Raw genomic sequence first — 22,001 nt, 5'->3', positions numbered from 1 at the left:
ACTCAACGTGGGCCTTGAACTCTCCACCCCAAGATCAAAACTCGCAGGCTCCACCCACTGAGCCAGCCAGAAAGCTTATATTCTTAATCTTCAATGGTAGCAAATTCCTTTTAACCCAGCTCTGAAAAAAAAAGCTGGTCTGCCCTGTGCATGCATCTCCTCTACACTGTTTCTCAATTTTTTTTTATTTGAGAGAGAGAGAGAGAGAGAGAGAGAGATAACAATCCGGGGAGGGACAAACAGAGAGGGAGAGAGAGAGAATCCCAAGCAGGTTCAGCACTGCCAGCATGGAGTTGACGGCATGAGCTGAAATCAAGAGCTGAGCCACCCATGCGCCTCACTAAGGAACGTCTAATAATGGAAGACAGAGCTAGTCTCTCCTCTTTCCTGGGGTAGTGGAGGTAAGGAATAATAAATATAATAATCATAATAATCATAATAATCATAATAACGGCATGTTGCAGCCCTGCGTTGTTTAATTTAAATAATTTAAATAAAGTTTTAAAACTGTAAATTCCAATTGGAAGGACGCTATGGTAATAGGAATGGGGGCGGGGATTGGTCAGAGCCTTAAAGGAACTCGCTGGGGCAGGCTGGACAAAATGTGTCAACCACCAGAAAAACATGAAGACACAGGTGGTTTAAGGAATGCAATTCTGGGCTCCCGGAAACTCAGAGGAGGGAGTTCGCCGGGAGTTTCAGACGCTTCAGTGCGCCCCTGGCACAGAACCAGACCTATTATAGTTTATTTTCTTTCTGTTCTTTACGAAAGGTTAAGAAGAAAGACGATTAAAAAGAAGCGATTTAAATCGAAAAGAATAACCAGCCTGAGAAATACCTAGCGCCGAGGAAGGATCTCAGCGCTTGCAGCACTGCTTTTCAACTTTCAGTGACAAAATCTTGGCACCTCCCTTCAAGTTTTGCGCCACCAACACTCCGCCGCCAGCCCCGGGAGAAGGAGGAGGAGGTTCCCTGAATCCCACGTGGAAGCTCAGGTGGGTGGGGGGCCAGTGTGACCCGAGCCGGGAGCCTGCCTGCTGGGGTCCTGCCGGCCTCGGAGAGGCGGGCCCGGTTGGAAAGTCTTGCGCTGCGGCCCCGGGTCGAGGCTTTACGGTAACTGCGCGGCGCGCCGGCCCCGCCCTCGTGCGCAAGCGCGGAGCCGTCGTGGCGAAGCGGTTGCGAACCCGGCGGTTTTCCAGACGGGCTCGCGGAGGAGCTCGACCGCGCACGTTCGGCAGCCGGCGGGGCGGCTCGGCGCAGCCTGAAGCCCTGGCGTCCGCGGCCCGCGGCGTCCTCGGTAAGCCCACGGCCCTGCCGGAGCAGGGGTCCGGGACGTGGCGGGGGACGACGAGTTGGCACTGCACGAATGTCAAGGCTAAGGGATTCCAGTGAGATGTGGCGCATCTCATTTTGGGGGGCTGGGGGAGGAAGTAGACCTCAGCCGCGCGGTGTGTCCCTCAGAAGTCTGTCCCTGTGGCCCAGTGTGTCCCTACACGGCCTGGGCCAGGGACGGTCCCAGGGAGACTGGATGCTGCGGCTCGCTGGCAAGTGCATGCGCAGTTCACACCAGAGCACCTGCCCTCGGTCCGCGCCCTCCAGACCTGTTAGATCGGGCTTGTCTTATCTCTCCAGGAATAATTCTCAGGCCAGCGTTTCCGCACACTGCAGTAGTGATGAGGAGGTTGGAATTGTGGTTTCCCTCAGACCCTTTTTCTTTGGGGCCTGTCTGGCGATCATGACTGCCAACAGTCTCCCATCCCTAAAGTCCCAACCGGCCCAGGATGGCTGCTGAGATCCGGCGAGATTTGGCTGCTCTAGTAACGTTGCTTTGAAGCTGGATTGGACCCTGGCAGCCTGGTGTCTTTCCCAGAGCGCCCCCTCCCCTTCCGTGGCCCAAGCCATCCCACACGGCCCACTGTGTGGTGCCCGCCTTCAGATATCCAGGACTTACAGTCCTGGAAAGGGGTCATCCTAGGGGAAACTGAGACCGGAAAGAGCACAGGTCAGGGGCTGGGGTTCTCGGAAGAACTGAAGCCTGGTGGCAGCCGGTGGGGAGGGGGTCCCGAAACCCCCACTCCAAGTCCTGAAGGTGTCCAGAGGTGCGGGTGGGAGGGAAACGGGGAGGGAGACCATGAGGCACTGTGGACATTTTGTGCAAAGTTCAAAGGGTGCAGTCTCTGTCCCCGCCCCCATCCCCTTGGTCCAGGAAATTGCTTAAGGCTGTAAACCTTGCCTCCCTTCCAGGGGTAGAAACTGGCCACAGTTTCCAGTCGAAATCTCCCCCCAGGAGATTACCTCCAGGGTAGTTTTTTGGACCTGCTCAAAATGAGACTTTCATCTGCCTGACCCCTAGGATCTATCGACATGAATCCCGTCATCGTGGTCCACGGTGGCGGAGCCAGCAATATCTCAAAGGACCGGAAAGAGCGGGTGCGCCAGGGCATCATCAGAGCTGCCACCGAGGGTTACAAAATCCTGAAGGACGGAGGGAGCGCAGTTGACGCCGTGGAAGGAGCTGTGACCGTCCTGGAAGATGACCCTGAGTTCAATGCAGGTAAACTTGCAGTGTAGTTAGTAACTGATGCAAATCAGGTTCATCTCCCCCTAAATACATAGACTCAGTGAATCGAATAAGCTTTTCAGTAAAACTTAATATGCCGGAAAAAATTTAATTTTTTGCATTTTACTTGTTGACCAAGTTGCTTTAAGAATTTAAGTCCAGGGGCGCCTGGGTGGCTCAGTCGGTTAAGCCTCTGACTTCACTGAGGTCATGATCTCGCGGTTTGTGGGTTCTAGCCCCGCATCGAGTTCTGTGCCGACATTTCAGAACCTGGAGCCTGCTTCAGATTCTGTGTCTCCCTCTCTCTCTGCCTCTCTCCCACTCGTGCTCTGACTCTCTCTCTCTCTCAAAAATAAACATTCAAAAATAAATAAAATAGAGAACCTAAAATCTAGGGATTACAGTACTTTGGGGGATGATACCACCTGCCCAGCATCTGTCAGAGAAAAGAAGTTTGGGAAATCTGAATCAATTAGTCATCAGATATTTACTGAGCACTGTTCCGTCCCATTGCTTCTGCTAAGGGCTCTTGAACACTTAACGCACAATTTCTGAAGTCTGCCTGACCGGAGAATGAGTGCATTGTTATGGCTCTGTTGGTTGAGCCAGAATTTACTAGATGCTCCCTCTCGCGTGCAGGGGGAGTGGCCTCCTGTTTCAGGGGAGACTTGTTAAATTACATAGAGTTAGCAGTCAGGACCCTCTGGCTGACAAAACACCCACTTATTCTTGAGGGAGAGGAGAGGAGACTCATGCAATACGTAGCTTTTTTAATCTGACAACTTGTAGCTTTTTGAGTTGGGATTCTTCATTTAGCATAATGCGTTGGAGGGCCATCCATGTTGACACAAGTAGGAACAGTCCATCCATGTTGACTGTTGAGTAGTATTCCATTATATGGATATACCACAGTTTTGGTGATTTACCAACTGAAGGACATGGTCAGTTTGGGGCCATTACAAATCACTGTAAACAGTTGCATGTGGGGTTTTGTGTGAGCGTAAGTTGCAAATGTTTTCTTCCAGTCTGTGGCTTCTCTTTTCTTCCTCCTAACAATGTCTTTCAAAGAACCTAAGTTCCTCATTTTGTAGGAATCCCATTGTTTTATATAAAAAAAATTTTTTTATGTTTATTATTGAAAGAGACAGAATGAGCTGGGGAGGAGCAGAGAGAGAGGAGACACAAAATCTAAAGCAGGCTCCAGGCTCTGAGCTGTCAGCACAGAGCTCGATGCGGGGTTCAAACCCATGAACTGCGAGATGATGACCCGAGCCAAAGTCAGATGCTTAACCAACTGAGCCACCCAGACACCCCTGTAGGAGTCCCATTTTTTAATGGGAAACTAACTATCTGCCTGACCCAGGGTCACAAATGTTTTCTTTTAGGCGTCTTCTAGAAATTCTTTAATTTTAGGTTTCGTATTTAGGTCTCTAATCCATTTTTAATAATTTTTTGGCCTAAGGTGTGGGGTATATGTCAAGGTTGTTTGTGCATAATTGTTCTAGTACCAGTTGTTGAAAAATCAGCCTTTCTCCATGGAATTGCCCTTTGGCCCTTGTTGACTTTATATTTATGGCTCTGTTTCTGGACTCTATCCCATCGGTCTGTATGTGTAGCCTTTCACCAATACCACACTGTGTTGATTACTGTAGTTTTATATTAAGTCTTAAAATCAGGTAATAAGAGTCGTGTGTGTGTGTGTGCGTGTGTGTGTGTGTGTGTGTGTGTGTGTGTGTGTGTGTATGTGATTGTTTTGGCTATTCTAGTCCCTTTGTCTTTCCCACAAATTTGAGAATCACCTTGTCAATTTCTAAAAAAAAAAAAATCCTGCTAGAATTTTCGTTAGGACTGTATCGACTCTAAATCAGTTTAGGACAAATAACAATACTGAGCCTTTCAATTCCATACTTCCAAACCACAGTATAACTTCCATTTATTTAAATCTTTGATGTCTGGGGCACCTGAGTGGCTCAATCAGTTCAGCGTCTGACTCTTGATTTCGGCTCAGGTCATGCCCCAAGTCAGGCTCCAAGTGAGAGTGAGGACCCTCCTTGGGATTCTCTCTCCTTCTTTCTCTGCTCCGCTCCCCACCATTTTCATGCTATCGCTCTTAAAATAAATTAATAAACGTTTAAAAAAATAAAAATTAAATCTTTGATTTCTTTCATCAGTTTGTAGTTTTTTAGCATGCATATCTTATAAATATCTTGTTAGATTTAGATTTCTACTTATTCCATGTATTTTGGTGCTACTGTAAATGCTATTTTTTTTTTTTGCTCCATGCAGATCTCATGAACTGTGAGGTCGTGACCTGGGCCAAAATCAGGAGTCAGTCACTCAGCCACTCAACTGACTGAACCACCCAGGCGCCCCTAAAAGCTACTTTTTAAGATTACAGCTTTCAACATTTCTTGCCAACATATGAAAATACAGTTGATTTTTTTTTCATACTTGCCATCTGTAGATTTTCTTTGGTGAGGTGTCTGTCGAGATCCTTGTCTGATTTTTTAATCAGCTTGCTTGTTTTCTTATTGTTGAGTTTTAAGAGTTCTTTGTGCATTTTGGATAACGGGCCTTTATCAGATGTGCCTTTTACAAATACTTTTTCCCAGTTGATGGCTTGTCTCCTCGTTCTCTTGACAGTGCCTGTCACGTGGCAGAAACTTTTCATCTTAATGAAGTCTGGCTGAACAATTTTTCTTTCATGGATGGTGATTTTGGTGTGGTACCTAAAAAGCCAAAGCCAAGGTCATCTAGATCTTCTCCTGTGTTATCTTCTAGGAGTTTTATAGTTCTGCCTTTTACAGTTAGATCTGTGATCCATTTTGAGTTCATGTTCATGAAGGGTGTAAGGTCTCCATCTAGATTCGGCTTTTTTGCATACAGGTGTCTGCACTGTTTGTTCAAAGACTTCTCTTTGCTCCATTGGATTGCCTTTGAGGACTCTGAACCCAATTCCAGTGCGTGTGAGTGTTCCCACACTGGCTGGCCTACAATTCAGCTCATTTCGGACACTGTCTACCTTGAAGTGGCATCAGATTCTACAGCCTAAGGGCTCAGTGCCACCAGACCGTGCTCCGCTTCAGACCCCACCCATCTGAAGGTTGTTGCTTGTGCTTCTGACCTACTGGCTGTAAATCAGAGGTTCCCACGAACGCCTCCTTGAGTTCGATTAATTTGCCAGAGAGGCTCAGAACACAAGAAACCCATTTACTCACTAGACTCAAAGTTAATTTCAAAAGATACAAATCAAAAGCATAATGAAGGGGCACAGAGACTGAGGTGCCCAACAGAGGGGCTCGGGGCCTGGCACAGTGGCACATGGAAGCATTCTGGTCCTAACCTGGCCAGACCACCAAGTGTTCACACTTGTTCTTTTGGGTTTTCAGGCCAGCTCCATTACCTAGGCATGGTTAATTAAATTGTTGGCCACCAGTGACTGATTCAACCTCTAGTCCTTCTCCCCTCCCTGGAAATTGGGGACCGGACTGAAAGTTCCAGCCCTCCAGCTATGGTTGGTTCCCCTGGCAACCAGCCCCCTCCCCATCTTTAGGCAGTTTCCAAAAATCACCTCACTAACAAACTGAGTTACAGGTGAAAGCTGCTTGCCGTGCGACAGGATACGCATTTCACCTTCGTGACTCTAAAGTGATTCATGGAACTGAGGACAAAAGACCAAAAGTTATAATAAAAGATGCTCCCATTGCACTTACCCGAGGAAATTCCAAAGGACTTGGGAGTTGAGAGCCGGGAACCATGGACAGAGACCAAAACGTGTATTTGTTACAAATCGCGATGTCACAGCTCCTTTGTCAAAGATCAGTTTACTATATATGTGTGTGGGTCTGTTTCTGGGCTTTCTGTCCTGGTCCATTGCTCTATTGTCCTTCCACCAATACCATACTGTCTTGATTGTGGCCACTTTATAGTAAATGTCATCCACGAATAGAGACCGTTTTGTTTCTTTTTTTATAGCCTTTATGCCTTTTATTTATTTTCCTTGCCTATTCCCCTGGCTAGAACATCCAATATTATGTTGAACAGGTGCAGTGAGAGCAAACATCCTATGCTAGGCACAATTCTAAGAGGAAAGCACTGTCTTTCACCGTTAAATATAATGTTGGTTGTAGGATTTTATGGATTCCCTTTATCAGGTTGAGGAGGTTTCCTTATTCTTAGTTTCTCAAGATTTTTCTATCACGTATGAATGTTTTGGCTTACCAAATCCTCTTTTTGCATTATTGAGATGACCGTATGGTTTTTCTTTTGTCTGTTGATGTGGTGGATATCGATTGATTGGTTTTCGAATTTGAACCAGGCCTGCATCCCTAGGGTTAACACCACTTTGTTATTATGTGTTATCTTCTTTATTTATTGCTGGATTAGATTTGATAGTGTTTTCTTGAGGATTTTGTATCTATGTTCAAGAAAGATATGGATCAGTAGTTTTATTTTCTTCTAACATCCATCTGGCTTTGATATGAGGGTAATGTTGACTTCAAATGATGAATTGGAAAGTACCCCTCTTTTCTGTTTTTCTTGAAGAGTTTGTATAAAATCAGTGTTATTTCTTTGTAAAAGTTTGGTAGAATTTTCAAGTGAAGCCATCTGGGCTTGGAATTTCTTTTGGCTTTTTGTTTTGTTTTAATAGAAACTTTTTAGTTAAGAAATCAATTTCTTTAAAAGGTGTGAGACTATTCAAGTTATGTTTCTTCCTTGAGCTTTTTGTGTTTTTCAAGGAATATTGCTGTTTTGAATAAGATGTTGAATTTATAGCTTAAAAGTTATTTGCAATATGTCTATTTTTTAATGTCTGTAAGGTTTGTAGAGAGGTTCTCTCTTTCATTCTTGATGATTTGAATCTCTGTCTTTTCTTCTTGGTCAGTCTAGCTAGAGTTTATCAGTGTTTTTTGTTTTGTTTTTCTTTTTCAAAAAACGGTAACTTGTGGTTTTAGGAGGGTTTTGTGGATTTTTGAATTGTTTTTTCTTTCACTCTTTTTCTCTTCTGAATTTAAATGATTTATCTCTGTTATTTGGAAATAATTTACTGTTCTTTTTAGATCATTAATTTGAGACCAGTCTTTTCTAATACAAACATTTAATGCTTTAAATTTTCCTTTAAGTCCTGCTTTGATTGCATCCTACAAGTTTTCACAATTCTCTTCATTTTCATTCTGTTCAAAGCATGTTATAATTTCCCTTGTAACTTCCTCATTGAACCGTGGTTTATTTACAAGTGTGATAATTTCAAAATATTTGTGGATTTTCCAAATATTTCTCTCATTTTTATTTTAATTATGTTCCAATCAAAAGACATATCTTGTGTGATCTACGTTCTTTTGAACTTTGTAAGGTTTGGTTTGGAGCCCAGAATATGGTCTGTTTTGGTAAATATCCCATTTGCATTTAAAAAGAATGTGTATTCTGCTATTGTTGTATGGAAAGTTCTATAAATTTCAGTAAGGTCAAGTTGATTGGTAATGTTGTTTGGATCTTCTATACCTTGATTGTCTATTTCTGTTGATTACTGAAAGAGGAATGAGGAAGTCTTTAATTGTAATTGCAGATTTCACTATTTCTTCTTTGACTTCTGTCAGTTTTGCTTCATATACTTAGAAATTGCTGTTAGGTACACAGACTGCTGTCTTCTGTGTGAACTGATCCCTTCATCACTATGTAATGTGATTATTATTTAACATTCCTTGTCCTAAAGTCTACTTTGCCCCATATTAATCTAGCTGCTCAAACTTTCATTTAATGCATTTTAGTATGGTATAACTTTTTCTATTCTTTTACTTTTAACCTATTTGTATCTTTATATTTAAAGTGGATTTCTTTTAGGAGCACATAGTTGTACCTTACTTTTGTATACAATTTAACCATCTCTGCCTTTTATTGGGGTGTTTATGCCATTTACATTTAATGTGATTATTGATATGGTCAGATATAAATTTGTCATCTTGCTGTTTGTTTTCTATTTGTCCAATCCATTCATTATTTCTTTTTTTCCTCTTCTTCTGTCATCTTTTGGGATAATTGAGCATTGTTTATGATTCTGTCTTACTTCTTTAGCTGGCCTAAAAGCTAGAACATTTTTTAAAGGGATATTTTAGAGTTTATAGTATCCATCTCTCATTTGTCATAGTTTACTACCTTCAAGTAATAGCATACTTCACACATAATGTAAGAACCATATAACAGCATACTTGTTTCCCTTCTGGTAGCCTTAGTGCTATTATTGTCATATATTTTACTTCTGTCTAGGTTATAAACTGCCCAATACATTGTTGTTATTTTTCCTTTAAGTGGTTATATTTTCAAGATATTGTTAAAATAATAGGGAAAAGTATTTCTACTTATCCACATACTAGCAATTTCTAATGCTTTTCATTTCTTGTTGTGGATCATGACTGCTGTCTACTATCCTTTTCCGTGTTCCTGAAAGACTTCCTTTAACATTTCTGGTATTGCACATTTGTTATGGGTGAATTTTTTCAGCTTCTGTGTATCTGAAAAAGTCATTGTTTTCAGTTTTTGGAAGATACTTTCACTGGGTATTGAATTCCAACTTGACAGGTTGTTTTAGGGGGGAGCAGGGGGAGGGGTTGTGTGTTTTGTTATTGTTGTTTTTAATTTCAGGACTTTAAAGATGTTGCTTCAGTGTCTTCTGGCTTGCATTGTTTCTGAAAAGAAATGCAATCTCATTCTCATTTTTTCCTCGCTACCTAACGTGTCTTGCTCTATCTACCTGTAAGATTTTCTATCTCGGCTTCTGGGTGGCTCAATCAGTCAAGCGTCCAACTTTGACCAGACATCGTGAGTTTACCTTGGTAGGTATTGGATAGTTTTATAATCCTTTAAGTATTCTTGAGCTTTGTTCTTATCCCATTTTACAGATGAGAAAACAGGCACAAGAGGTTAAGCATAGCTAGACTTAGAGGCATCTAGGCAAAAACAAAGTTGGAGAAAGGCACAAGAGCCCAGAGTAGTGAGAACTTATGATACTTTGAGGGAAACCCAATATTTCAGTAAAATGTAGCCAAGGAGGGGAGCTAAAGCTGGCAAAGGAGATCAGAGGCCAGATCACGAAGAGCGGTATCCTTTTTATTTTGTAGGTCATGGGGCGCCAAGCCAGATTTGTGTTTTCAAACATGTTTCTCTGGTGGCAAGTAGAAGATGAATTTAAGTCAGCAGGTTAAGGGCACCTCAGTGGCTCTGTCGGTGAAGCGTCAGACTTTGGCTCAGGTCATGATCTCACGATTCATGAGTTCGAGCCATGTGTCGGGCTCATTGCTGACAGCGCAGAGCCCGCTTTGGATCCTCTGTCTCCTTCTGCCTCTGCCCCATCCCCATTCATTCTCTCTCTCCCTCTCTCTCTTTCTCTCAAAAATAAATAAAACATTGAAAAAAAAAAACATAAATCAAATCGGCAGCTTAGAGGAAACCTGGGAGCCATTTCTGAGTTCTTAATTCTTGCTTTTCAACTTCTCTTCGGTTTTAGGTTGTGGATCTGTCTTGAATGTAAACGGTGACGTGGAAATGGATGCTAGTATCATGAATGGAAAAGACCTGTCTGCAGGAGCTGTCTCTGCGGCCCGGGGGATAGCAAATCCCATCAAACTTGCACGGCTTGTTATGGAAAGGGTATGTGACTAAAGCATCCTTTTCGAACAAAATTGCTACCGCCATACTTCAGTGACTAATCGAGGACTTTCTAAGTACGTTAGTAGTTCGGTGACTAAATGTCCTACTCCAGGGAGATGCTTGTAAGCACTGTTCTCCTGAAGTCATATAAAAGAGCGGAAGCAATGCTGTTTAAATTTCTCAGATAAGCTGAGAGTCCAATTCTGCTGACAGTGTGGTTTGAGCAGTAATCCCTTGGGCAGTGGTTGCTCTGTTTTCGTGTTGCCTTCCTGTCTTTTCTTCAGTCTTTTCTCAATGCAGATGGCATAACACGTACCTGCTTAATAGCAGGTGTTAAATAAAAACGAATGATGTTCTCTAAACTTAAGATCCTAGTAAGATCCCATCATTTGGGAGCGTTATTTGAAAATACAAACTCTCGAGAGCACGGGCTCTGCTCGGCATTTAGAAAAGCAAGCCAGTGGAGTTGGCACTTTTGAGGCCCTGTTCCCAGAGAGAAGGAATTACATCCACACAACTGAGACGGGCAAACAGATGTTAACTATTTCAAAAATCTAACCATTTTCCATTTCATTCTGGCTCAAGACAACTCATTGCTTTCTGACTGACCAAGGCGCAGCAAAGTTTGCGGCAGCCATGGGGGTTCCCACAGTTCCTCAAGAGCAGCTAGTGACGGAGAGAAACCTAAAACGCCTGGAAAAAGAGAAGCATGAGAAAGGTGCTTTCAAGTCCGACTGTGAAAAGTAAGTGTCACCGTGGCTCGCCATCTGGCGTCACCCGAGTGTGGACGTTTGAGAAATCTCTGATTGTCCACACTTCTTAAAAGAGGCCAGAACCACGTGGTCATTTCAGCGTTTGTACAAAACAATTCATAGTACTGAATGGAAACATTGCTCTTTTGATTCTTAAACTTCACCTCATTCGTTACTCCCGCGAATAACTACTCAAATTAGGCCGAGAGTTCCTTCTCCAGTAGGACCAACTGGGAGAGCGCCTCGGTCAATGTGGTAACTGCCAGGCGCTTCTCCGTCAGTCTGTTGCTGTAAGCGGACCAGCCCGGCTCTCCGTGGCCTGCCCGCCGAAGTTACCTGAACAGCTGGCCTGGTGCGGACAGGTCAGGACAGCTTACAAGTTTGAACTAGCCACGTGTTCTCAATTATGGTTTTCTGTATTCGATTTCAGAATCCCAAATAAAAGCCCCCTTATTCAAAGCAAAATTTGAAAAATAAAACTCGAATATGGCCTGGCAGTTTATAATGGAATATAATCTGTTAACTCTGTATACTCCTTAAGATTTATCATTTTTAACCAGCAGTATACTTTAATATCGCCAAGGGGGCTCTTTCAATATAAGCATGTCTGGCCCACTTCCGTAAAGAGTCTAGTCTATGAGGTCTGAAGTGAAGAGGCCAAGCAGGTGTGCTAGGAGACAGTTTCCCAGGTCATCCTGACGTGTCTCCAGCTTGAGAATCTATTTTCCAAAATCGACCATCTGTTGGTCGCCGCTGATAACCAAGCGTGCGGGTGTCCGCACCTGTACACTGGAGTCACGGGAACCGGGCTGCCTCATTGACGGCTCGTGGGTGTGTTAATAGATGTTGCCACGTTGCTTTCCAAAAATTCTGCAGTAGCACCCATCTCCACCAGCCAGCATCGCCCTTCGATACAAGCGAGAGAGACCCTACCCCTGCTTCTGTACTTTAGAGGCCCCCCGTGTCACAAATACACAAAATGGGGCGCCTCTGTCACCCAGCAGTGGCATGCATGGCCCCTCGCCCTCATCATCCTCTCTTGTGATCAACACCGTTCAGCCCCCAGGGAAGGGCTTCCCTGCATCTCTTGCTCTGTGTCGTGGAAGCGAAGTCCACCTAAATCTAAAGATTTGTGGATTGTGCCGATACCAGAAACAGACACTGCTTCGGAGCGGGGGAGGAATGGAACAGCAGAAGGACTTAGGTAAGAGAAAAGACAAATTAATAATGTGTCCACTAAATTCTTAAGTAACAAAGTATCATTTCCCAGCAGTGCCAGATACCCACTTTCTTGCCTCCTTAACATGTTTTATGCTGTGGTTCTGTCGGGACTTGTGATCCACGAGTTAGTACAGTGTCTACGAGACGTACATGTGATTCCCGTGACTCTTAAATTTATACATATGTAGGTCTAGACCAGCACTACTGAGTAGAAAGACAAGAGCTACATTTGTAGCCGCATAAAAGAAAAGAAAAGAAACAGGTGAATTTAATATTATTTTTTAATGCTTTTTATTTATTTTTGAGAGACAGAGTTGGACAGTGCAAGGAGGGGAGGGGCAGAGAGAGAGGGAGACACAGAATCCAAAGCAGGCTCCAGGCTCTGAGCTGTCAGCACAGAGCCTGATGTGGGGCTTGAACCCATGAACCATGAGATCATGACCTGAGCCGAAGCCGGACGCTCAACCAACTGAGCCACCCAGGCGCCCCAATATTATTTAATCCAGTATATCCAAAATACCATATCAGCATGTAACCCATACAAGAAGCTATTTGAGATATTTTACATTCTTCTTTCATACCAAGTCTTCAAATCCTGCCCCATATTTCACACCTTTGGCCCATCTCCCTGGGTGCCGCCCACACTTGCGCCTGCTGCAATGGACAGGGAGGGTCTGGACGGAGCCTGTATGAAGTTCCGTGAGGAACCGGCTCCCCATGTTGGCAGCTAGATGGACATTGAGTGGTAGAATTAGGAATGGTTTTATTTCTGTAATACGTTCACATTTTCCGCATTTAAGTAATTTTGTTTCCCAATGTTATATTTGCTAATCGTGATTCATGTCTGACTTTAATATCGATGTTTAATATTAATTGATAATTTGGCATATTTTGGGAAAAAACTTTTTGAAAGTATATGTGTATCCGATTGATATTGATTCACTTATATTTGCTCTTCAGTTTTGATGAAAATATTCCTAATTTTGTACACTTTCAAGACAATTCCATCTTTTTAATCCCCAGATTATTGAAAATGCATGTTAAGTCAAGATTCTGATAGAAAAAGAATACAACAGTGGAACTCACAAAGGAAGACAAAAAGCTGAAAGGAAAGAAGGAAAAAAAACTTCCAGGACGTAGTCCATGTGCATTTTAAAAAATAAAACAATAAAGTAAGCGGCCTTCTTCCAGGACGACCCACCAGAAGTTCATAAGCAGGACATTCCAACTTCTTGATTCAGTGAAGATTTACTGACCCATCAAAACAGTGCAAATAAGCCTCGTAGTCTTGCTACGTACTCAGTGTGAACAGTTCAGGTGAATCCCAGCAGCGTCACGTTCTGTATCAAAGGAAGGTCTAATCGCTCACAACGAAGATTCACACACCAAAAGGACGCAGTTACTGGGATTGGGGGAAACAGGCAACGGATGACAGCAGAAAAAGGAAAAGACGGTATGAAACGTGGATGTGATGTTCTTGCAAGATCGTACAGCGTGCCCAGTATTTAGCCAACCCCCATGATGCTTCATGGTACTCCGTCAGCACGATGTTTACAAAGCACAGTGGGAAATTTCTAGGCTTAGTAAAAAATATTTCAAAAGTTGGTAAAACACTGAACATGTAATTAAGACAAAAAACAATGAAACTAATATGATCCTGTCTAGGATATTCAGACAACTCTTTATTTATTTATTTATTTACTTACTTATTCATTCATTCATTCATTCCTTTTATTCTTGAGAGAGAGACAGGGAGAGCATGAGTGAGGGAGGGGCAGAGTGAGAGAGGGACACATAATCCAAAGCAGGCTCCAGGCTCCGAGCTCAGATTAACTTAATGGGTACTAAGAGATGAAATCAGTTACGTAAAATTTTTTTAACAAAACGCTCAGCTCAGCTAGACTGCACCACGGTCAGAAGCCATGTCAAGCAGCCAACGTTCATTGTATGTATCGCTGTGCTAACCAGCGAAGGAAAACAGGTCAAAGTCAGTAGACATTTCACTGGCTTTATACCTGCTTTTTGAAATAGGTGTTTTGGATTAAGAAAAGAAGCAGAAAACTTTCCATCTTAGGCTTTAGTTTAAAAGACTGTTGAGGGGCACCCTGGTGGCTCTGTCGGTTAAGCATCAGACTTTGGCTCAGGTCATGATCTTACAGTTCATGAGTTCGAGCCCTGTGCATGGAGCCTGAAACCTGCTTCAGATTCTGTGTCTCCCTCTCTCTGCCTCTCCCACTACTCATACTCTGCCTCTCTCTCTCTCTAAAGAATAAACATTAAAAAAGTTTTTTAAAGACTGGCGAAAGCACACCTGTGATGATGGAGTTAACGTGGTTGGTAGATAAGATCCATAAGCGTGAAGCTTGGCCAAGACCTGGAAGTACTCCATGTGCCACGTGGGCTCGCAGTGAAAGTCTGGTTCTAGGAGGCGTGCCCCTGCTGCGCCGACAGCACCAACCTTGTGGGACAGTAGAGGGTCCGGTCCAGAATCACATCGATAAGAAAGAGTTCAGTGAAACCACACGAGGTCCTCAAAGAGTAAATTACGGACTTTGACAGTGAAGTTAATTTTGAGCTTGCGCCATCTACGGTCACTTAGTAGGAACTGTTCATTTCTGTTGATAAGCTTAGGAAAAGCTTTAAAAAATCTTTTTGGCTATTTCTAAAAGGATTGAAAATATGTGAAGTTTAGGGAAACCAAATCAAACTGGATGTGAAGAAAAATGACATTGCGATCAAAGGAAACCGAAAGAAGGGAGCGAAGCTACTTGCATAACTTGAAGGAGAAGATTCATACCCGTTCCCGTAGAGGCTGGTTTTCTGTTTATTATGAATCAGAGTTTCATTTGAAGAGAGATTGGCACACAACCGACCAACATCCTGCTATTTTAAGTTTTTTGTATAAGACACCGATGATATCCTGCATAGGTCTGGATACTGCTTAAGAGATGATAAAAAAGGACTGTGACTTGTTTGATCAAAGTAAAGTATCTTGTACTATTTTCCTTTACCGCAGCTTACCGCATACTGCACCTGAGCATGGCAGTGTTCAAATCAGGAGGCGTTTCCAAATCCAGGGATTGCTTTAGGAATGTTATTGATCCTTCTAGCCACTACTGCCTCAGCAGAGTGAAGCCTCTCCAGATCAAAATTAATGTAAAAACCTTCTAGGAACTACACTGACTCAAAAAGATCTGTCTTATTTGGCAGTTGGTCAGCGGAACACAAGTTGCACGGCGTGTACCGGAGATGAGAGCAGGAGAGTTAGCCTCGTGGAGTAAACTCTCCATCACGTGTCCGGGGATGTGTGTGCGCATGCACGCGTGCATTTCTTTTTCCCATCATCCAGCCGTCAACAGAGGACCCAGATGGGGACAAGAATAATGAAATTAAGTCACTGCTGGTAGTTTGCCAACTTCCAGCCACGTTAGAGCCATGGTTTACAATATTTTGTAAAGGCCCGTACATCGCTCTAAGACAACAACGTATTTACAACCTCCACAAAGTAAACACGGGGTCTGGGCCTCCATTTGTATTTGTAATCTTGCCTTGACACCTTACAGGTGTTGGAGTGAGTCTGCCACCAGCCGAGACTGGGACTGCCTCTCCTCCTCTGACATGAGAAGTGACCTTGTCACTTGAATTTTTTTTAATGTTTATTCATCCATTTCTGAGAGAGAGAGAGCGATAGAGCATGAGTGGGGGAGGGGCAGAGAGAGAGAGAGGGACAGAATCCGAAGCAGGCTCCAGGCTCCAAGCTGTCAGCACAGAGCCTGATGCGGGGCTCGAACTTACGAACATGAGACCATGACCTGAGCTGAAGTCGGATGCTTCACCGACTGAGCCCCCCAGGCACCCCCAGACGTGCCTCGATCTTCCATAACCCCAGCGGATTTTCACAGAGCGGACACATCCATGCCGTCAGCCCCCAGATCGGGGAAACAGCACATGACCCGCTTCCATCCCCCATTTCTTCATTGTCCCGTTTCTCGGATTCGTCCGTGTGTCCTTGGCGGCAGCAGCTCACTCCCCGGCATCGTTCTGTTTCACGAGGGCATGTCCGCTCACTTACTCCGCCGGCGCTGGACGTTTGCGCACGAGCAGCCCTGCTACGATCATCTGGGCGTCCTCGTCGGTGAACCCAGCTCCACGTGTCCGCCGGAGACTAGAAACGTAGGCGACTGTTGGCCAAGTCAGCGTCAGCGGTTCCCGCCAGGTGGTTTCCCCAAGGGCCGCCGGCCCCAGTTGACGTCTCCAGCAGGAGCGACGGGCATCCGAGCCTGCACGTCCGCGCCCACAGCCAGTCCCACACCTTCCTCACTCTGGCCGCCCTGGTGGATGTGCATCGTGCTAAGAATAGTATTTTTAAAGCCTAACTCCTCTTGAGACATGATAGGTCTTGGCTCAGGGGCTCCAGCATCTTCCCACCTCCGAGTAGAAGCCCTGACGACAGCCTGTGCGTCGGAGAACATGACTGAATGTTCCAACTGGAACTTGGTTCTGAGAGGGAAAGGGAAACAGGCAGGGACAAAAGGCATAAACCAGGACCGCCCCGGGTGACCAGGGTGCACGGTCACCCCACCTGTCAGAGCCTTCGTGGTCTGGCTGCTGGCCACCCCTGATGCCCTTCCCACTCACCCTCGCTTTACCCTCTCCGACCGCAGTGCCCTCCAGATTCCATCAGCTTAGCAGTCGTGTTCTTGCCTCGGGAGCATCTCCCCCCCACCCCTGGCGATGGGCCGGGTTGCCGTCACCTCCCTCAGAGAGGCCCTGGGTCAAGGCTCTCTGTGCTCCTGGACTCGCTGTCTTTCCTCTGCCACCCTCCAGTGCGAGCTGCCTGGGAGAGGGGCTCCGTCGGCTCAGCTCCCTGCTGTGCCCGGCCCTTACTCGGTGCCTCAGACACAGCCCGTTCTAGAATCTGGGTGGTGGGTGTACAGCTGTTACTATTTAATTTCTTCCAACTTTTTAACTTGAAAGTGTATTCTAACATGTTAGGGAAGACGGTAACCTATTCCGTCTTGACAGCAAGTGCCATGAAAGAGGCAAAATGGGGTCTAACAGGCAGCATCAGCCTCACCTGGGAGGTGGTGAGAAAGGCAGGGTCTTTGGTCCCACCTGTACCCACAACTCAGGATCTCCGGGATGGGCCCCAGATCCAAGCAGGTTTTATGCACGCTAAAGCATGAGGTGCCCCTTTTGTCTTTGTTTTGTTTTGAAAGAGCGTGCGCACGGGCAGGGGAGAAGGGCAGAGGGAGAGAGAATCCTAAGCAGGTTCCATGCTCTGTGTGGAGCCGGATGAGGGGCTCGACCCCATGACCCCGGGATGATGACCTGAGCCACCCAGGCGCCCCAGCACCCAGTTGTTTTATCACCATTTTATAGGTGGGGAAAATGAGACCCAGAGAGGAAAACTTGGCAACTCAGTCACACAGCTAGGGGTCAGAGTGCTGGGATCAGATGTGCTCCAAGCGGAGGTCTAAAGGGGTGTCTAGTAATCTACCTGACCTGCAGAGTAAAAAGCAAACAGCTTGGGGCGCCTGGGTGGCTCAGTCGGTTAAGCATCCGGCTTCGGCTCAGTCATGATCTCATGGTTGGTGGGTTTGAGCCCCACGTTGGGCTCTGTGCTGACAGCTCAGAGCCTGGAGCCTGCTTCGGATCCTGTGTGTCCTTTGCTCTCTGCCCCTCCTCCACTCATGTTCTGTCTCTTTCTGTCAAGTGTCTCTCTCAAAAACAAACATTTAAAAAAAAATTTTTTTAAGCAGCTTTCTTTGCCATTTCCAGGAGTCAGGAACGCTGGGATCAGAGTGTTTCCCATCTGTCATTAACAAACAACGTAGGAATGGAAGTGCCGTCAGGCTGTGTTGTTACCTGTGGGAGTGTTTCTCGTCTCGGCCTGTCACTTCTCTTTATTTTTGGCAGAAACCTGGGAACTGTGGGCGCCGTGGCCTTGGACCACAACGGAAACGTGGCCTACGCAACCTCGACGGGGGGCATCGTGAATAAAATGGTCGGCCGTGTTGGGGACACGCCGTGCATAGGTGGGCTCCGCCGATGGCCCTGCCCCTTCCCATCCACTGTCACCCACCTGGCTTTGGGGAGGACTTGGAGAGGGAGAAGGGGAAGGCTCTCATTGTCCCCTTCCCCCCCATCGCAACCCCCCCCAAGCCTCTTCTCTCACGTCCCAGTTTCAGTTTCAGGATCTGCCCCAGAGGGTTACGGACACAAGCCCCCTTCCAGGCCTGGGCTCAAATTAACAAACAAAAAGCTGAGGATTCCCATTGGCGGTTACTAGATCTGAGTGGCATGAAAGCGACCCACTGCTGCTACAGCGATGTCACAAGTGGCCGTGTTTGCGTGGGCACTAAAGCAGGTCACCTCATTCTGGAAGGGGAGGGACAACAGGGGCAGGCGGGGCTGTTTGTCCCTCGCCCCCTGCAGACTGCAGGCATGTGTGCGTGCCCTCAGGGAGCTCTTCCGTGAAAGGTCAAGGTCAGGCCCAAGGCTCCCTTGGACCCCTGATCTCAGGGTCATCCCCTGTCCGCCTTTGCTTCTCAAGGTCAGCAGGCCTTTGTTGGCACTTGGGCACTCTTTGGGATTTCGTATTTATGAAGCATCAGACTCCATGTGTGTTTGACTTTCTTCACTGCTGCTGCTCAGCTCTCCCCTTTTTTTGAGCAGGATCTGGAGGTTATGCTGACAATAACATTGGCGCCATTTCAACCACGGGGCACGGGGAGAGCATCCTGAAGGTGAATCTGGCCAGACTCACTCTCTTCCATGTAGAACAAGGTACGCAGAACAAATGCATAGTGTCTGAAGACAGGTGAACGGAAGCTCTTTATAAATGGTGGGAAAGTAGATGCAACCCTTTCTCGTTGCTTTAGATGCTCCTTCCAGGTTGTTAACTGCCGTCACGTCTTCCCGCCTTCTGGTAGGATCTGGAAAGAAGTGCGTTTATTTTTTAATTTTTGATTTTTTTAATTTTAGTATTCTTTTAAGTTTATTTTTGAGAGAGAGAGACAGAGTGCGAGCAGGGGAGGGGCAGAGAGAGAGGGAGACACAGAAGCCGAAGTAGGCTCCAGGCTCTGAGCTGTCAGCACAGAGCCTGACGCAGGACTCGAACTCACAGACATGAATCGAAGTCAGACGCTCAACCGACTGAGCCCCCAGGCCCCCTGAGAAGTGCATTTAGAACATTGTCTGTGTCAGGCATCATGGCAGTGGAGAGACTGCCCGGGAGTGGGGTGGGAGGGAATAGCAGGTCTGCTTGGCATGATGCCAGGCTCTGCCTCAGTGCACAGAGGGTCTTGGATGGTGAGGACTCTTCTTGGAAACATTGATATAGAAATCATTCAGGGGCACTGGGGGCGCTCAGTCAGTTGAGCATCCAACTCCTGATTTGGGCTCAGGTCATGAGCTCATGGTGGTATCGAGCCCCATATCCAGCTCCGTGCTGTCAGCATGGAGCCTGCTTGGGATTCAGACACTCCCTCTCTGTCTGCCCCTCCGCCACTCACACGGGCACGCACACTCCCACACTCTCCCTCTCTCCCTCTCTCCCTCTCAAATAAACATTAAAAAAAAAAAAAAAAGGAAAAGAAAAGAAATCATGTGCCCAAAATCTTTGTGAACTCGCTTTGGTTTTATGTACCATCAGTGATTTTCCCACCGGCTTCCTTTTTGTTGAAACGTGTGTCGCTTCACAGCCTCTCCTTGTTCCCAGGAAAGACTTTGGAAGAGGCTGCCGACCTGTCACTGGGTTACATGAAGGCAAAGCTGAAGGGTTTGGGCGGCCTCATCTTGGTCAGCAAAGCAGGAGACTGGGCGGTGAAGTGGACCTCCGCCTCCATGCCCTGGGCGGCCGCCAAGGACGGCCAGCTGCACTCTGGAATTGACCTTGACGAGACCAGTGTCGCCAACCTGCCCTAGGGCCCCCGAGGAGATTGGATGCTGGGTGCCGGCCTGGAGGGCAAGTCCAGCTTTCCCGTATGGAGACTTCACTTAATCAATTAGATCTAGAAATGGAAACTTACGCGGTCTGTCACTGTTTTGTCGCCTTGATCCATGAGTATCTGAGTGTTTGGTTGAGGGGCGGATCCAAAAGTGCCCAGAGAAACACCCCTGTTAAGGTCAGAGGAAGACCAGCGCAGATGACCAGGGCCCGAGCCTTCCTCGTGAATCGGCCCCGGCGTCCTAGCTTAGAAAGCAGAAATGACATCAGTGATGTGACAGCAGCCGCCTGCGCGCAGGGAGCGCTGTCGGGGAGCGGGAGACCCCCAGCGGCGTGGGGTGGGGGGCGCGCAGGCGGCTGCTCCCGGGGCTCCCATGGTTGCAGGCTCTCCACGGGACCCAGTGAAGGAGCCAGCAGCGTGTCTGAAAGTGCACAGAGGCAGCAGAGTTCATGGGCCAAGGGCCTGTGAACCGCAGAATGTCGCAGAGTTCATTTTGAGGCTGAAAAAGTTCAGGGGGGAAAAAAAAGAAAAAAAAAGTTCAGGAAAAAGAACCTGGAAGGGGATAAACTGATGTTCCTAAGAAAGTTCAGGTCTCCGCTGACTTACTAACGTAGACATGTTTGCAGGTACTTTGTAAGTGCCCCCGGGGCACACCTCCCCCGCCCCGGAAGTGAAGGGTCTCACTTGGAGCTGTGGAGCCCCTGCCAGCCTGGGGGTCCTCTTGGGCCGCCTCGGGAACCCGCCCACCTGGCGTCTTCCAGAAGCCTCCGCTGGCTGCGGGCCCTCTCCGGGTCCTCATGCCCGGTAACGGGGCTCCCGACCTTGCTGCCTTGGCCGTGACCGGGAGGGGGCGGGGGCAGTAATCTCCTCGTTGGAGGCCACTCCCGTTAATCTCTCTTTACACTGGAAATAGCATTTCTGCTGTGATGAGTTTTTAGTCTTGTCAGGTCTTCTCTCTGGAAAGAAACTGCTTACCTTAAAATTCCATGTGCCACTAATAAAATCTGTTTTGAAAGAATAACAGTGTGGTTAGGATTCACTGTGGGCAAAGACCAGAACGTCCATATTGGGCATCCTGGAGAGCGTTCGGAGGAAAGGAGCCCTTTCTGAACGGGGAGGGAGAGACCCGACCACCGTTGGGGGGAGAGCAGCAGGGCTAATGGCCAGTATCCTTGAGGTTTGCCAGATCGCTGCCTGTCTCCAGCCCTTGGCCTTGACCTCCCCGGCCAGCTAGCCACTCTGGGCCTTGGAGGTGACGTGTGGAGGCAGAACTGAGTTCGCATCCTGACTGGCCCCCACTACCGAGTGACCCTGGGCAAGTTAACTGCTAGAAAAGTTGTCATCTATAAGATGGAGCTCTTGCCGGCGCCTGGGGGGCTCAGTCGGTTGATCTTCCCACTTCAGCTCAGGTCATGATCTCACACTCTGTGAGTTCGTGCCCCGCATCAGGCTCTGTGCTGACAGCTCAGAACCTGGAGCCTGCTTCCGATTCTGTGTCTCCCTCTCTCTGCCCCCTCCCCTGCTCATGCTCGCTCGCTCTCTCTCCCTCTCTCTCAAAACTGAATAAACATTTAAAAAATTATAAGATGGAGCACCCTAGAGATTGAATGAAAGCAGAGGAACAGTGCTCCGTGTTTATCCTCAGGATCTTCTGGACAAATAGAGAAACCGTGGCCGGGCCCCCAAGGGGGTTGATGTCTCCATGTCCTGGAAAACCTCTAAAAATAAGGATTTTAGTGAAAGGGCAGATTTGTTTATTTCAGCCGCCAGCAGCCAAACACCACTGCCGTTTATGCAACAAAGTTCCTTCCCACAGTTCTGGGAGTCCAAGATCAAGGTCTCCGCAGGCTGGGTTTCTCCGAGGCTTCTCCT

General features: G+C 46.7%; 1 protein-coding gene across 1 annotated transcript; it reads left to right on the top strand.

The window, feature by feature from the left end:
* Nucleotides 1-1,159: 1,159 nt before the first annotated feature.
* On the top strand, nucleotides 1,160-21,150 carry ASRGL1 (asparaginase and isoaspartyl peptidase 1). The gene is made up of 7 exons (XM_029957664.1): nucleotides 1,160-1,297; nucleotides 2,354-2,554; nucleotides 10,062-10,204; nucleotides 10,790-10,947; nucleotides 18,097-18,215; nucleotides 18,856-18,966; nucleotides 19,901-21,150. The coding sequence occupies exons 2-7, from the start codon at nucleotides 2,365-2,367 to the stop codon at nucleotides 20,104-20,106; spliced, it is 927 nt and encodes a 308-aa protein (XP_029813524.1). The 5' UTR covers nucleotides 1,160-1,297; nucleotides 2,354-2,364; the 3' UTR covers nucleotides 20,107-21,150.
* Nucleotides 21,151-22,001: the final 851 nt, after the last annotated feature.

The sequence above is a fragment of the Suricata suricatta genome, chromosome 11 (assembly GCF_006229205.1).
Source record: "Suricata suricatta isolate VVHF042 chromosome 11, meerkat_22Aug2017_6uvM2_HiC, whole genome shotgun sequence".
Taxonomy (NCBI): domain Eukaryota; kingdom Metazoa; phylum Chordata; class Mammalia; order Carnivora; family Herpestidae; genus Suricata; species Suricata suricatta.
Note: the sequence above shows the minus strand (reverse complement) of the source record. Positions and strands in the feature narration are given on the sequence as shown.

Bases quoted from the DNA above. Each gene is read 5' to 3' on its own strand.
- ASRGL1 (XM_029957664.1), top strand. From the start codon at position 2,365: ATGAATCCCGTCATCGTGGTCCACGGTGGCGGAGCCAGCAATATCTCA. The intron at 10,948-18,096 runs GTAAGTGTCACC...TATTTTTGGCAG, and splicing joins TTCAAGTCCGACTGTGAAAA to AAACCTGGGAACTGTGGGCG. The intron at 18,216-18,855 runs GTGGGCTCCGCC...TTTTTTGAGCAG, and splicing joins TGGGGACACGCCGTGCATAG to GATCTGGAGGTTATGCTGAC.